The sequence below is a fragment of the Podarcis raffonei genome, chromosome 2 (assembly GCF_027172205.1).
Source record: "Podarcis raffonei isolate rPodRaf1 chromosome 2, rPodRaf1.pri, whole genome shotgun sequence".
NCBI lineage: Eukaryota > Metazoa > Chordata > Lepidosauria > Squamata > Lacertidae > Podarcis > Podarcis raffonei.
In genome coordinates, this window is record NC_070603.1 from 27,352,338 (window position 1) to 27,367,674 (window position 15,337).

Here is a 15,337-nt window from a genome sequence, read left to right on the forward strand (position 1 = left end):
ACAAGGCAGCATATTGCTAAGAGAAGCCAAAAAGCTATGGGGGGACGACGACTTCGAGTGTGCAAATTCCCTCTTCCTATCTTTAAGTCAGATTTTTAAAAGAAGAGCAGAATGGTATTTAGACTTTTCTTTTACACCTTGCTAATTGTTGTTTGCAGTAGATCCGTAACATTTTAATTCATTTCAATTTCTCGCCACCACAACCACCCAACAAGCAAAGATGGACCAGAATAAACAGGCTCTGATTAAATGCATAATTAATGTTCCGTGAAAAAAAATGGCATCTAAGAATATGAATTAGCAAGTCCTACTCCGCCACTTGGCAGCTCCCGTCTATATCAATTTATTCCCTTCATTACTTCCTGGCTCAGAGCAAACGAACAGGCTTTTGCTCCGACTCCTGAAGGCAGTAAACATGAAGCAGGCATGTAAAGTGGATTGTGCCCTGCTCCATTATCTTTCCCACATGTTATCTAGCTACAAGCGGTGTTATCAGAAATGAAAAGAGGATTCTTTGCCAGAAGTTACGAAACAACATGAAGCAGAAAGTACCTATGCCTCAGGCATTAAACTCTGGAAGGAAGGATGGAATCACCAATGCTCCCATTTGTATAAGCGTTATTTTGCATCTTATACCAGTTTAAAAAATAAGGATTCCCTGTGTTCTCAAAAGCTTACAGTCTACTAAAGCTCCCTCCATCTTATCCTATTTTACAAAAAAATAATAAGTGTTTTAACATATTTCCATGGAAACATTAATGTATTAGAAACTACATTTCTTGTAATTCCTGTGATATTTGTATGTGAAAGTGCCACAATAGCTGTAAGAGTTCACTGCTCACATGTGCAGTGCAGAGATTTCAGATCACATCACAGGAAAGCCATTTGTATGTTGTGAGAGAGAGAGAGAGAGAGAGAGAGAGAGAGAGAGAGAGAGAGATGAAGAAGAAGAGTTTGGATTTGATATCCCGCTTTATCACTACCTGAAGGAGTTTCAAAGCAGCTAACATTCTCCTTTCCCTTCCTCCCCCACAACAAACACTCTGTGAGGTGAGTGGGGCTGAGAGACTTCAGAGAAGTGTGACTGGCCCAAGGTCACCCAGCAGCTGCATGTGAAGGAGCGGGAAAACGAACCTGGTTCCCCAGATTACGAATCTACCGCTCTTAACCACTACACCACACTGGTTCCAAGTTTGTATTGTGGCATAAGGTGTGGTCCACACATGTAACAGTGTATGTTGGAAATGGGACTGCAAGGTAGTGAGGTGACAAGAAAGGACGGTGCCACTTTGGTCTTATTCTTTTTAAAGGTACTTCATTAAAAAAAAAAAATTCCTTACAAGTAGATAACTAGCTTAGCAAAAAGAATGCTGGTCTAGAACACTGGTCTTCAACTGGTACATCATGAGCCACTATCAGGTCACAGCCTGATCTAAGATGGGTTGCAGCAGCAGCAGCACCATACCAATATATGGTTAAAAATAAATGAAGAAATGGGTCCACACATGCATGTTTGGATTAGAGGTCGGTCATCGGAAAAGGTTGAATACTACTGGCCTAGAAGAAGTTCTTTTATCAACATGAAATGAGAAGCGGACGGATAATGTATTATTTACTTGTTTGCTTGCTTGCCTAATATAACAGCATTTTAATATAGCAGAAGTGAGGAAGCTTTGACCCTTTGGATGTTGCTGACCTACAGCTCCCATCAGCCCTGTCTACTGGCCATGCTTCCTAGGATTTATGGGAGTTGTAGTTCAGCGACACCTGGAGGGCCAAAGCTTTTCCTACCCCTGATATATATATGCCAGCTCCCTGCTCCAAGGGGCTCACCATCTAAAAGAGGGAAACAACCGAGGAAGGGAAGAAATGGAGGTATGGGTAGGCAAGGGGAGAAGATGTGACCACTTCAAGGACATACAGTGGTACCTCAGGTTAAGTACTTAATTCGTTCTGGAGATCCGTTCTTAACCTGAAACTGTTCCTAACCTGAAGCACCACTTTAGCTAATGGGGCCTCCTGCTGCTGCTGCACCGCCAGAGCACGATTTCTGTTCTCATCCTGAAGCAAAGTTCTTAGCCTGAAGCACTATTTCTGGGTTAGCGGAGTCTGTAACCTGAAGCTTTGTAACCTGAAGCATATGTAACCCGAGGTACCACTGTACTTTGACTTAGTTACAAAAATGTACAGGGACTAGGGAGAACAGGCTGCTTCGGCAGGGGTGGAACGGGAGAGAAAGAAGGGCACAAATGAGGGTCTAACAATAAGCATGGCACTGATTTGGCTTCAATGCCTTTGAAAGCATTAGCCCCTTGAAAAACCACAGATCAGGTGCCTAACTAGTTCTTAACCATTGATCCGGTGGTAGTGCCCAACAACAGCCAAGCACCTCTTTGTGTATCTATCAAGGGACAAATATATTCCTGAAGCACAAAGATAAGTCAAAGCAGAGCCAGGTTTACTGCAAGTTTAAGCCAATTGGAGCTGATTTTAGACTTTTCGAAAGCACTAGAAGAATAACATCCAACACAAACATTCCCTTTTGCTCCTGAAACAATTGGCGCAGGGTTATTAAAAGCGTCAAAAGCCTCAAGAGCACACCTACAAGAGCAGAAGCCTGGCAAAGAGAGGCTCGATGCATCTGAATGAACTTGGGTTCGTTATCCAAGAAGCAGCCTTGGCCAGTTGCCTGTCGCTGGAACTCACCTGGTGCTCGACTAACAGAAACTGCATGTCATTTCCAATTTATTACAAGCCTTTCAGACCTGGCACTAATAAGAAGTTGCAGCACCCCAGAACGGCTGCCTACATTTGCAAGCAAATTAGCTGTGGGATGGCAGAGGGATCAGGTTGATAGGCAAGGCACTTGGTGGTATATGTTGCATCTCAGAGAATATATGTTGGTGTAACCTCCATGGTGGAGATCACAAGTTCCAATCTTCTAGGATAAATACAATATATTTGGGGACAGGGAGAGAGCTTTGTTATATAGAAGCCTGCTTTCCGATAAGATATCCAAAATGTTTCCTTTCTCCTTCCTTATCTACATCACCTCCCAGCAAGTCAGAAAAAAACTAGTGTGCAGCGCACTGTGGCTTGTTCACACGATAGTGTTCCCTACCCACCACCCCACTTAAGCAGTCATCTCCAGACTCCCCACAGTACATAGCTTGCAATCAACCATGCCATTTTTGTCTGCCCTTACCCTGCAACACAAGGCACAAAGTTCTACAATCAAGACAGCCCTATCACTAAATCTATAATTTTTGCATAGCGACTCTTTAGGGGCTTGCAGTTTTTGGTTCGGCTTGGTTGCATCTGAGCTCTTGCAACTGTTTGCACCACAGACTAGTTCCGTGGCTCCAACTCTATCAACGTGTTGAAGGTTCAAGCTTCTCTCTCTTTTGTGCAAAGGTGTGGGACTTTGTGGCCTTTTTGATGACGTCCAAGCTTGATTAGTAAAGGCCACCTGCCTATCTTAAAGAGTGCTAAGCCTTCTAGCTTACTGGAAGGCAAAGCAGAGAATGAAACCGTTTACTCTGTGGACTGTGGGTTGCAAGACAAACACACCGTCCACTAGCTGACCTGAAATATAAATTCTGACAACGCTGCTCTCTCACACCGCTAACAACATTACAGAGAAGAAGAAACACATTAATGCCATGACCTTTAAGGAGCAGGAGATCATTTCTGGGGCCTCTATAATTGCCTGAAGGCAGCTTTGTGCTGTATAGGAACATAAAAAGGTTAGGCAGGTTCTTTCAAGATTTCTCTCCAGCAACAGTGAGACTATTGTCATTAACCTACTGCCAGGAGAAGTGGGGAAGAAGCACTTTGTTTCTGTCTTTTACAAAAGGTCTTTCCTTTTTTTTTGCTTTGAATTGAGAGACAATAAAAATAATTCACTGCTGCCCAGCTGACAGAGCAGCAGGACACCAAGTCACTAAGGTATATCCACTCCCTGCCTCAATCACCATTTGAAGCCATGATTCTTGACAGTTAGGAAGGAGGGGTGAAATCCAGCTCCCAGCGCTTGACCTTTCACAGTTGGAAGCCAAGCTGCACCTTTTAGATCTAGCTGCTCCCTGATTTCAGCACTCATGCTGTTCCTGAGCTTCACACAGGAAATGATGCTTCCACAATAGAAGACTGCACAAACAATCCTTTTAATCATCAGTAAGGATTAACACTTTCTGCCCTTTGCCGCAGTGTTGTTGTTGTTTAGTCATTTAGTCGTGTCCAACTCTTCGTGACCCCATGGACCAGAGCATGCCAGGCACTCCTGTCTTCCACTGCCTCCCGCAGTTTGGTCAAACTCATGTTTGTAGCTTCGAGAACACTGTCCAACTATCTTGTCCTCTGTCGTCCGCTTCTCCTTGTGCCCTCCATCTTTCCCAACATCAGGGTCTTTCCCAGGGAGTCTTCTCTTCTCATGAGGTGGCCAAAGTATTGGAGCCTCAGCTTCACAATCTGTCCTACCAGTGAGTAGTGTTGCCGCAGTGTTACAAGGCATAAATTCAGCAAGAACGTCTTCTCCCCAGTTCTAGGCTAAGAAAGCTACATTACGTGAAAATCTACCTCTCATGTAGGCTGTATAAGAGGGGCATGAGAAGAGTCCTGCTGGATCAGGACAATAGCCCTTCTAGTACAGTGGTACCTCGGGTTACATACGCTTCAGGTTACAGACTCTGCTAACTCAGAAATATTACCTCGGGTTAAGAACTTTGCTTCAGGATGAGAACAGAAATCGTGCTCCGGCAGCACAGTGGCAGCAGGAAGCCCCATTAGCTAAAGTGGTGCTTCAGGTTAAGAACAGTTTCAGGCTAAGAACGGACCTCCGGAACGAATTAAGTACTTAACCTGAGGTACCACTGTACAGCCTCCTGTTCTCACAGTGGTCCACTAGATGCCCATAAGAGGCTTGCCGGCAGGACCCTGAACGCAACAGCAATGTCCCCATTTGTGATTCCCAGTAGCTGGCGTTCACAGAATCATGGAGTTTGAAGGGACCACAAGGGTCATCTAGTCCAACCCCCCTGGAGCAGTGCAGGAATCTTTTGCCCAACATGGGGCTCAAACCCATGATCCTGAGATTAAAAGTCTCATGCTCTACCAACTGAGCTGTCGCAGCTGATCTGCACCTTAGCCATCAAGGTTCATAGCTACAACGCAGTGTGTCCTGTGCACACATAAGTAAAAAAGATGAGAAATTGCAACCTGGCCATAATCATTTGAAAGGATTTGGAAAGTCTGTGGAAAATGCCCCCCAATGAGAATGTGAGCCCTCCGTTCTTTAGGTTCACCTAGGTTTATATGTCGGAATTGGCAGCATCAGGCAGGTGCTTGAACTTTGCTATCAAGTCTTTGCTGGCCTCAGGCAGAAAGCTGGAGAAAGCAGTCTTCTGCTTGCTGGCTCACAGAACAGCTTAATATTATTAATGGGCTTTCTGGAATCTAAGAACCAGGACTTGCCAAGCCGATTACTGACACGCTCCTGGTGTTTGTCTGGTGGCAGAACTGCTCTGTCTTTCTTGTCTTTGGGCTCTCAGAAGGTTGCCTTGCTGGCTTCACTTTGCAAATGATACCCTGGGAAGTACTGTGTCCAGACTGCCTTCCACAGGGCTAAAAAAATTTCTTCCCTTTTCCTCTTAAATGGATTTTGTTACCCAAGAACACGAAAGAATATTTAAAAAGATTCTTATTATTATCAAGATGTAAAGAAGAGTACAAGAGAAAATGATACAAAAATATATATTCTAAAATGACTTAATCAGGGGTGTCATTATCCTTCATAAATACTAAGTGCAATATATTATGACTATGCTTAGTGAATCTATTGCTTTCACTGGCAACCAAACTCATGTAGTTCCTACTTTATCATATCCCACCTACATCATATAATTTATACCAATTGCAAGAGCATAAAATCTATGCAAATCCAAACCATTCCTAGCTTCACTTACTGAATTTGGCCCAATTCTTTATACTCATCATGTCCTTGTAACTTTGCTCTTAATTTAATTACCAGCAAGTGTTCCCATAATTTCCTTACTCGTTCTATTTTAATTAATTTTTTTTTGCACTTCTTCCAGTAAAAAGGTAAAGGTAAAGGACCCCTGACAGTTAAGTCCAGTTGCAGATGACTCTGGGGTTGCGGCACTCATCTCGCTTTACAGGCCGAGGGAGCCAACATTTGTCCACAGACAGTTTTTCCAGGTCATGTGGCCAGCATGACTAAGCCGCTTCGGGCGAAACCAGAGCAGCACACGGAAACACCGTTTACCTTACCGCCGGAGCGGTACCTATTTATCTACTTGCACTTTTTGGCGTGCTTTCAAACTGCTAGGTTGGCAGGAGCTGGGACTGAGCAATGGGAGCTCATCCCATCACGGGGATTCAAACCGCCGACCTTCTGATCGGCAAGCCCAAGAGGCTCAGTGGTTTAGACCACAGCGCCACCTGCGTCCCTACTTCTTCTTCCAATGTCTAGCGTATATTATCCATGCAAAGGTAAGTATATGCAACACCTGTGTCTGATATTTCTTTTGGCATGCTGTGCTCACATAATTTAACAAGCATATCAGTAGGTTAGTTGTTACCAGGATCTGAAAATTAAAAAATAAATAAATTATAGCTTCAGCCACCATACACCGACATCCTTCTGCTTTAAGACATTTCCACGTTAAAAACACCTGGTCTCAAAGGATTCAGTGCATTACCAAAAACTTCAGCAAAGAGGTGGAAACTGACTGAGCCCAAAAATCCTTATTCACCATTCCAGCGCTCCATTCTATATTTCCAACGCAGCTATGAAAAATTCACAGAGCATCTCAGCACAACCTGTTCTTCATTCCTTAGCTCAAGCTTCTCTCTCTCTCTCTCTCTCTCTCTCTCTCTCTCTCTCCAATGAACAGCAGCAGCACAATGCTTTACACCAATGTTTCCCAAACTTGGGTCTCCAGCTGGACTACAACTCCCATCATCTCTAGCTAGCAGGACAAGTGGTCAGGGATGATGGGAACTGTAGTCCAAAAACAGCTGGAGACCCAAATTTGGCAAACACTGCTTTAGACTCTGCCAATCCGAAAATTCCCACTGCTTCCCATGTGTTATTTTGGAGACGGGAAACTTTAACATCTAAAATATCTCCATCTATTCAAATGGAATATAAAAGGTAAAGTGTTATAGGCTCTTCTTAAAAGAGATGTGTTGCCCATTCCCATATTATCTTGGGTTGCATGAAGTCAGACCTAAAGCATTGATTCCTTCAAAAATTCCCAAAACTACTAAGAATATGGGACAATTGCACTTGGGGTGTGTACTCTTCATAATTTTCTTTTGAACTTTTCAATACTCAAGATACAGGATTTAAAATAAAATTAGAAATATTAAGCATAAAACCTGCTGAAATACTAAATTGCAAAGATTTAGTAGCAATGTTTGTTTGCTTCCAAGTGGGGATGCACACATTTGCTAACTGTTGAACAAATCCAAAAAGGCACTTAAAATTTCACTCTGATGCCACCGAAGCAGATAACAAAAGCTGTATTATTTCAAAGGATTGTGATTTCAGTTGAGGGTATGCATAGGGAAAATCGTGAAAAGAAGGTTCCTAAATTGTGAAGTCATTTTCTCCAGGTTGTCCGGTTCTTGGTAGGACAACACAAAACAGTGTGTTTAAACAGTGAAACAGAAATAAAAAGAATGCATGTCTCTCTGAAAACTATGGATTGCATTTAGCAACTCAGATTAGCTCCACCTCCTCAAAAACTAGGGTCTTCAAGAGTGAGACACTGGCACTAAGAAAGAGTTTGGTGCTTACCTGGAATATTGTGTATTGTTATTGCTAAGATGAGCAGCATGATCCGCCTCCAGCTATTGCTTGCTGGCACTGAAGTGCTGTCTCTGAGATTTTGGGATGGAGCAGGGACATCTGGCTGAGGAGCTCCAGCACCTTTCTTCCTCTGATAAGGTTCCCCATTTTCACCTTTATCTAGAGCAAGAAGAGAAACAAAGTGACTTTTTTAAGAATGAAAAAGGCTAGGGTTCAGTCTTAGATAAGTTTAAAAACAAAGCAATAGTGGGAAATGACAAATAATAATAATAATCTGCCGCTGTTACAGGTTCTGAGTTGATAAAACCTGGGGCTCACAGGCCACAGCCTGCATACTTAGCACCCCCCAAAAAATCTAACTACCGTATTTTTCGCTCCATAAGATGCACCTGACCCTAAAACACACCTGGTTTTTAAAGGAGGAATGCAAGGAAAAAATATTCTTTAAAGGGAGCGCTGAGCAGAGCCTGTATGCATCCCAGCTCTGCTCAGTGCTCCCTTTCACAAGCTGCGAGGAGCATGTGTGCGGCTCTTTAAAGGGAGCTCAGCTATTGGGAGCTTTTCTGGGAGGTGGGGAAAGGGACAGAGATGTGCGCTCTGTCCCTTCCCCCACCTCCCGCAAGAGCCGCACGCTAAGCCGGAAGCCAGGACCCCTTGCTGTCCTGGCTTTTGAGATAGCTGCACACAGCCGCTCCCGGGCAGCGGGATGAAGGCTCCCCCAAGAGCCACGCTCCCTTTAAAGAGCCGCACACACGCTCCGCACGCTCTTTAAAGGGACCACTGAGCAGAGCCTCCCGCCTGCATTCGCTCCATAAGATGCACACACATTTCTCCTTACTTTTTAGGAGAGGAAAAGTGTGTCTTATAGAGCGAAAAATACGGTAGGTAGTCAAACTGAAGTAAAGCAGGATTGTAAAGGCTAAGGAACTGGGAGTAGCATGATGTCGCAGAAGAGTCTGTGGCACAGCATGTAAATGAATCAAATTCCACGCACACAACAACAACAACTGTGTCCCTTCTACCGTAGGGTAGAAAACTCCTGATGCATAAGAACCGTTACATATTTATACAGCTTGTAGCAGGGAGAAATTGGGCAGGTTCAGCTTCTTCCATCGCTGTGCTGCAGGGGTCTGGAGATCCATTCTTTTCACCTGCTTCTGGGAGCAGCATGAGCTGTAGAACAAAGCTGGAAGGCAAAGAGGTTGGGCTGAACTGTCACTATACTGTAATGAAGCACGCAGCTCCTTCTGAATAGTTCTTTGCCATGAAGCTATTAAATGAACAGCAACTTCTTTCAGGTCGACCTACTGCTGCCAGCATAATGCTACTACAGGATAAATGGGAGGGTTATTATGGATTATAAGACAGAAGGTGAAGGTGCATGGAACTTAAATCATCTCCCAAGCAGATCTTCACCCATACACTGTGTGTGTGTGTGTGTGTGTGTGCGCGCCTGCAGATTAACACAGATTTATTTTCTTATAGATTCTACCCAAAGGAAGGCCTGTAACCCAGCAAGAGGAATTCACCAACCATATATGGAAGCCTATCCGGGACATGATAAATGAGGCATTACTTTGGGATGATGTGGGTCGCTTTATAGGAATAAATATCAGCATGCATGGCATTTTGCAGCATGCCCATAAGAAACAGGCCCTGCCCCAAGGACCTTACAATCTAAAAGTGGGATAATGGAAAGGGAACAGAGGAGAACGCAACTGAGAGGTAGTTAACCTTTGTTGCAACAAGGGGATGGAACGACCGTTTGCTAACATTTTTCTGATATTTTGCTAGGACTCTTCCTGCCCAACTTTTTCCTCTCAGGCACAGCGCTTGTTGAAAAGGTCCCTCTGATTTAGCAGCCAGCAGAAGTAACGTAAATGTAAATTAGGACAATAAAAAGGGCAAAACATGCAGCATTCTGAATTGCGATAAAGAAATTCTTTCCATTTACCCACTAAATGTTAGGGAAAGCCGAGAAATAAAATGATGGAGGTAGCTGTTCCTGAACTTTACATAGGCAACAGCTGTGCTCAGACCGCAATGAAGATTTGACATTTTAGATGCATTTTACACTCTTTTTTTCCCCCACCCAGCTTAATTTCCTAGCAGACCAGCAAGTGCCAAAAGGCATTTGAAGGAGGTTCTGAATTAATGTCAATTGCTTCCCATGCAGCTTAATGCTAAACTGTCATGTTGCACTTAACTTGGTGGCCATTAAGAAAGTGTAGCATATTAAAAATGCTTCTGCAAACGAGCACGTGACGCCAATAGAGAAAAGGCAAGGTCTCTTTTAAACCTGCCATTCAGAATGATAGCTTTGAGGGAGAAGTGGGAACAGCTTAAAAGGATTCATCGGTGCAAAAAAAGGAACATGGCCTTGTGAAGGGGAATATAGCCTTGTGAAGGGTTCAGTGCAAGTTAGTCCATCATGCTTTAGACCAGAGCTTTCCAAACTGTGTGTCGCAACATGTTGTTGGGCCGGCTGCAGTGTGTAGGTGTGTCGCAAAAACACTCCCCACTCTCCTCCCAGGCTGTAAAGGGGTGAGTGTAATCCCCGGTTTGCTAGTAAAACTGAATTACTGTGTCACAAAATGATGCACATCTAAAAATAGTGTCACCAACATGAAAAGTTTGGAAAGTTCTGCTTTAGACTATCAGTGCTGCAAAGTGGCAATTAAGCATATGGTGATACATAGTGACCGCCTTGATTTTCAGCTGTGACCGTGTCACTTTTCAACCGTATTAATTAATGACTAGGTGTCGCATACAACAATCTACAGAGTTCTGCTCATGTAATAGGACTTTCTCCTTCCTCTCCTCCCTCCCACTCCCTCTGCCAAATAATTTTTTAAAAAATAATCTGTTCTAGTGAGTCCCCCAGCCCTCTGGAGTAGACTTTGAAGAGGAGAGTGCAGGGGGTGTCCTATTTGAAGCAGCAGAATCTAAGCTCATGTGATCACAGAAGAAACTACAAATCCAAATAAACAGGGCACACAGTCAGTTGCAACTGAGGTTTGCCAGGACACAGTCACATCCAACTCTGTGGGACTTACTTCTGAATAAAAATGCTCATGGTTGAGTTTACCAGAACATGATCACAGGCCACTTTGGTGGTAAGTGGGATCCATTTCCCTCTCCAGGAAAGATAAACTTATTGTAATCTAGTCTCAGACATTTCTCTCTTCTTCTTTTTTGAGGGGAAGAGGCGAGCTACTCAACAGCTGCAATGTCCCAGACTGTGTCATGACACCAATATTGTAGCAAAGGCTATCCCATGAAGAATGTGAGAAGCCCCACAAAATCAAGAGGTAAAGGTAAAGGGACCCTTGACCATTAGGTCCATTCGTGGCCGACTCTGGGGTTGTGGTGCTCATCTCACTTTATTGGCTGAGGGAGCTGGCGTACAGCTTCCGGGTCATGTGGCCAGCATGACTAAGCCGCTTCTGGTGAACCAGAGCAGTGCATGGAAACGCTGTTTACCTTCCCGCCGGAGTGGTACCTATTTATCTACTTGCACTTTGATGTGCTTTCGAACTGCTAGGTTGGCAGGAGCAGGGACTGAGCAACGGGAGCTCACCCCTTGGCGGGGATTCGAACAGCCGACCTTCTGATTGGCAAGTCCTAGGCTCTGTGGTTTAACCCACAGCGCCACCCGTGTCCCACAAAATCAAGAGGAGTGAATGCTAAATGAAAGGAAATGTTTTGGTGCCACTGTAGTAAGCCACCACCACAGCATTCCCAAGAACAGTTGTAAGACTTATACTCAGTGCTCTCATCCAGTATTAACACCATCTGCAAAGCATGACCCTTGTCATCCACCTACAGAAGCAGAGTAGTTGAAGTACATCTGCCTTTCACTGACAGAATGTTCTGCATAGTATGTCTGCCTATGCGCTTGCCGCAAAGCAAGGTACTCCCTACATCCCAAGAGAGGGCCTCCCTGCAGCCTAATAGAGCTGTCACACCTCCAGTTGTCTAAGTATTCTGTTTGTCACTGTGACCCTTTATATCTCAATCTTTTCTCCACAGGAGGAAGCATAGCCCATGGTTGTCAAATATATTCACAGCAGCCAGGAAATAATTCAGAGCATCATTAGGACATGTGGGAATAAACGTCTGCAGACAGGAGACTGAATAATAAGAGTGTGCTTGATGCAAGGAATGTGGAAAGGCAGCACAAGAACAAAGCCAAGCAGAAGTATCTGTAGAGAACCAGCCTAACAGCCTATCATCCTCTCAAATAGCATGGAGCAGGGTACCAAAAGTGGTACCCTCCAGATATTGCTGGACTACAAACTCCCATCATCCATGATCCCCAGATATGTTGGCTGTGGTTCCTGGGAGTTGTAGTCCAACAGTATCTGGAGGGCAGCAGATTGGCTACCCCTGGAATGGAAGGTGCTAAAGACAGATAGACTCCAGGGCTATGGAAACAGCCTTCTGCTTCACAGGGAGCTGTCCAGCACCACAGAAATCCAACAGTACATTGGACAGTTCCGAGCTTGGCCAGATAGGCTCTGATGGACCAAGATTCGCCATCCCTCCCTCGCTCTCCCTCTCCACAATACATAGTCCTTATTTAGGCCCTTATTCAACTAACCTAGTACACTTGTGGAAGCTAGCAAAAGGAGTCCCATCAGCGCAATGGGGGTCTTTTGTCGAATCTTGGTCCATCAGAGCGAGAGTAAATTACTGAGCCTCTTGGGGTGAGCTCCCATTCGTCTGTCCCAGCTTCTGCCAACCTAGGAGTTCGGAAGCATACCAGTGCAAGTAGATAAATAGGTACTGCTGCGGCAGGAAGGTAAATGGTGCTTCTGTGTGCTCTGGCTTCTATCATGGTGTTCTTTTGCACCAGAAGCAGTTTAGTCATGCTGGCCACATGACCTAGAAAGCTGTCTGTGGACAAACGCCGGCTCCCTTGTCCTGAAGCAAGATGAGCTGAACTCTACAACAATGACATTAACTTCTGGCCAACACACCACCAACTCATGACAGCAACCTAAGAGCTGTTATCAGGACGGATGGGCATAAATTATCCATTTAGATCACCAAGGAAGGTAGATTTAAATCAAGCATTCAGCTTTCAAATTAGTTTCTTTTCTGAAAAAGTATTCATACTAACTGAATGCTGTAACTCGTATCTGCTTGCCACAAAATGGAACCATTTTATTATGCAGCAGCATAATCTAAAACGTCTGTTCATGCAACCCATCTGCCCTTTCTGCTATAGAATTTATACCCACTTGGGGAACAAATTGTGAAAATAATTGTTTCTGTTTGGCTTCTGTTTGGACATTCAGACTCAGTTCCCAGAACTTTCAAGTCACAAGGGTTTAGTAGTTGCTAGGCAGGAAACCATTTCTCCATGACATAGGAAGGTCCACATTGTTTTGTTGACGAGCTAAATATTCATAATCTGCATAATGGCTTCAGTTTGCTTTACTTGTTTCATCCATAAGCCACAACAGTGTTCAAATTAATTACAGAAAAAGGCAAAAAGCCAGCAGCCACAACCAAATCAATAAGCAAGCAAAAAATATTTTATGTTCAACCACACTGCTGGTTCATGAATTAAGCAGGAGCGAAACAGAATTTAAACAGCAACAAGATAAAATCCAAGATTAATACAGATGGCAATCAAGCACAGAAGCATCAAGAGAATTCTGTCACAATATGGTCAACAATCTGCATAATAAAGAACACAATTTATTACCTATTTGGGTAATATTCCTAATGCTTGATCACTTTTTGCTCCTTGGTAATTTTTACATGTAAAATCATGCTTTAATGCATATGATCTAGGATGACTCATTCACTTATAAATATCACATGACCATTAGATCTTCATCTGAGGCCCTGCTCCACATCCCTTCCACTGAGGGAGGCTCAGGGGATGGGGGCCTTTACTTTTGCAGCTCCACAGCTATGGAATTCTTTCTCCAGGGAGGCCCACCTAGAACCTTCACTGACATTTTTTCAGAGCCCGGTAAAGACTTACTCCCTGTTCCGGGTCTTTGATGAACTGAGCTGATAGTTAAGTGTGCTACCCCAACTTCCTGTTGCTGTTACTGGGGGGTGGGGGTGTTGCACGATGTATGGAAATGTTGGTGTTTTATATCAGTATCAATATCAAGCTTTATTTCAGTCACAGACCAACATACAAATAAACTGAACACATAAGACTTAAAACAGGTAAGGGATAAAAACTAATAGTTAAAAGGTGATTATATCATATATAACTTGAAAAAATAGAAACAAGGACAAACAGTTAAAAGCGACTATAAGGGAGGAAGCTAGTACATTGGTATAGCGTTGGCAGTGAAAAAAGGCATTGTTATATGTGCCGGCGTGGTTGCTTGAGAGCGAATAGGCAAGACCCCCACTGGTCTTTTCAAAGCTTTATTATCTGTGCAAAACATTCACAATGCAGATCATCTCAATTCCATGTCTGCTCAGTCACTAGCAGAATCTTGGAGTGGACGGTCCTTAAACTTTCCCCAGCAGAGCAGTCTTTTGACCCCCATCCTACGCCTCCCCTCTCTGCGCGTAAGCCTACTGCGCAGAGAGGGCATGGGCAAAGGGGGACCTGCCTCCCCCCCGCTTTGCTCAGGTTCGGTGTTGCAGCTCTCCCTTGCAGCTTCCAAGCCCTGCATTCCTTCCCCACTGGAGGCGTGGCTTCCCTCCTTCCCGGAGGATGAGCTGCTTCTTACGATCTTCGGTGGCTCCCTGTAACCCAACTGCCCTTCCACCTCTCGCCTCTGAGCTGATGGCAGTTCCCTGATAGGCATGTTTCGTTGGAGACATTGAAAGTAGCAAGGAAAAACAAACAAAAAACAAATACCGTATTTTTTGCACCGTAACACTCACTTTTTTCCTCCTAAAAAGTAAGGGGAAATGTCTGTGCGTGTTATGGAGGGAATGCCTACGGGTGGCATACCTACGGATTTTCCTCCTCTAAAAACTACGTGCGTGTTATGGTTGGGTGCGTGTTATAGAGCGAAAAATACGGCAAATAAACTATCACCCTGGGCCAGTAAAAAAGTCTGAGTCACAGTAATATGTAATTAAGATAAAACAAAACTCTTAAGAGGGAAAATATATTAGCTTCAGTCCAAGTAGTGATTATTTGTACCTCTTCCTGTGTGCTGGGATGTTCATTTTATGAGAGTGAACTGTGATAACACTCTTTGCAAGTTGCAACAGTAAAATTTTACTTGGCAGACATACAATCTAAAAGATCTGGGCCCCAAGCATGCAGCACTTAAAACATCAAGCACCTTGTCTACTAACTAAAGGTCCTCAAAACGTATTCCTGGCGGGATTCATCTAACGAGTCCTGCCAGCCCTAGCCAGAATGGCCAGTGGGCAGGGTCTATGGGAGCTGTAGTGTGGCAACATCTCAAGGGCTGCAGGTTCCCCATCCCTGTTCTATGGGAATTATAGAGCTCCATGCATAACGTATTGACTTTCAGTGATATACAAATGTGAGATCAAGACCAC

At 44.1% G+C, this 15,337-nt stretch overlaps 1 protein-coding gene across 4 annotated transcripts in view; it reads right to left on the bottom strand.

Annotated features, from left to right (window-relative positions):
* The window catches only part of SLC39A11 (solute carrier family 39 member 11), a 264,458-nt gene that overhangs the window by 104,258 nt on the left and 144,863 nt on the right, over positions 1-15,337 (bottom strand). For all 4 annotated transcript variants that reach the window (XM_053375424.1, XM_053375423.1, XM_053375421.1 and 1 more), the window contains one exon: positions 7,823-7,993. In XM_053375424.1, coding sequence (XP_053231399.1) covers positions 7,823-7,993 — 171 coding nt within the window. The remainder of the gene's footprint in view (positions 1-7,822; positions 7,994-15,337) is intronic.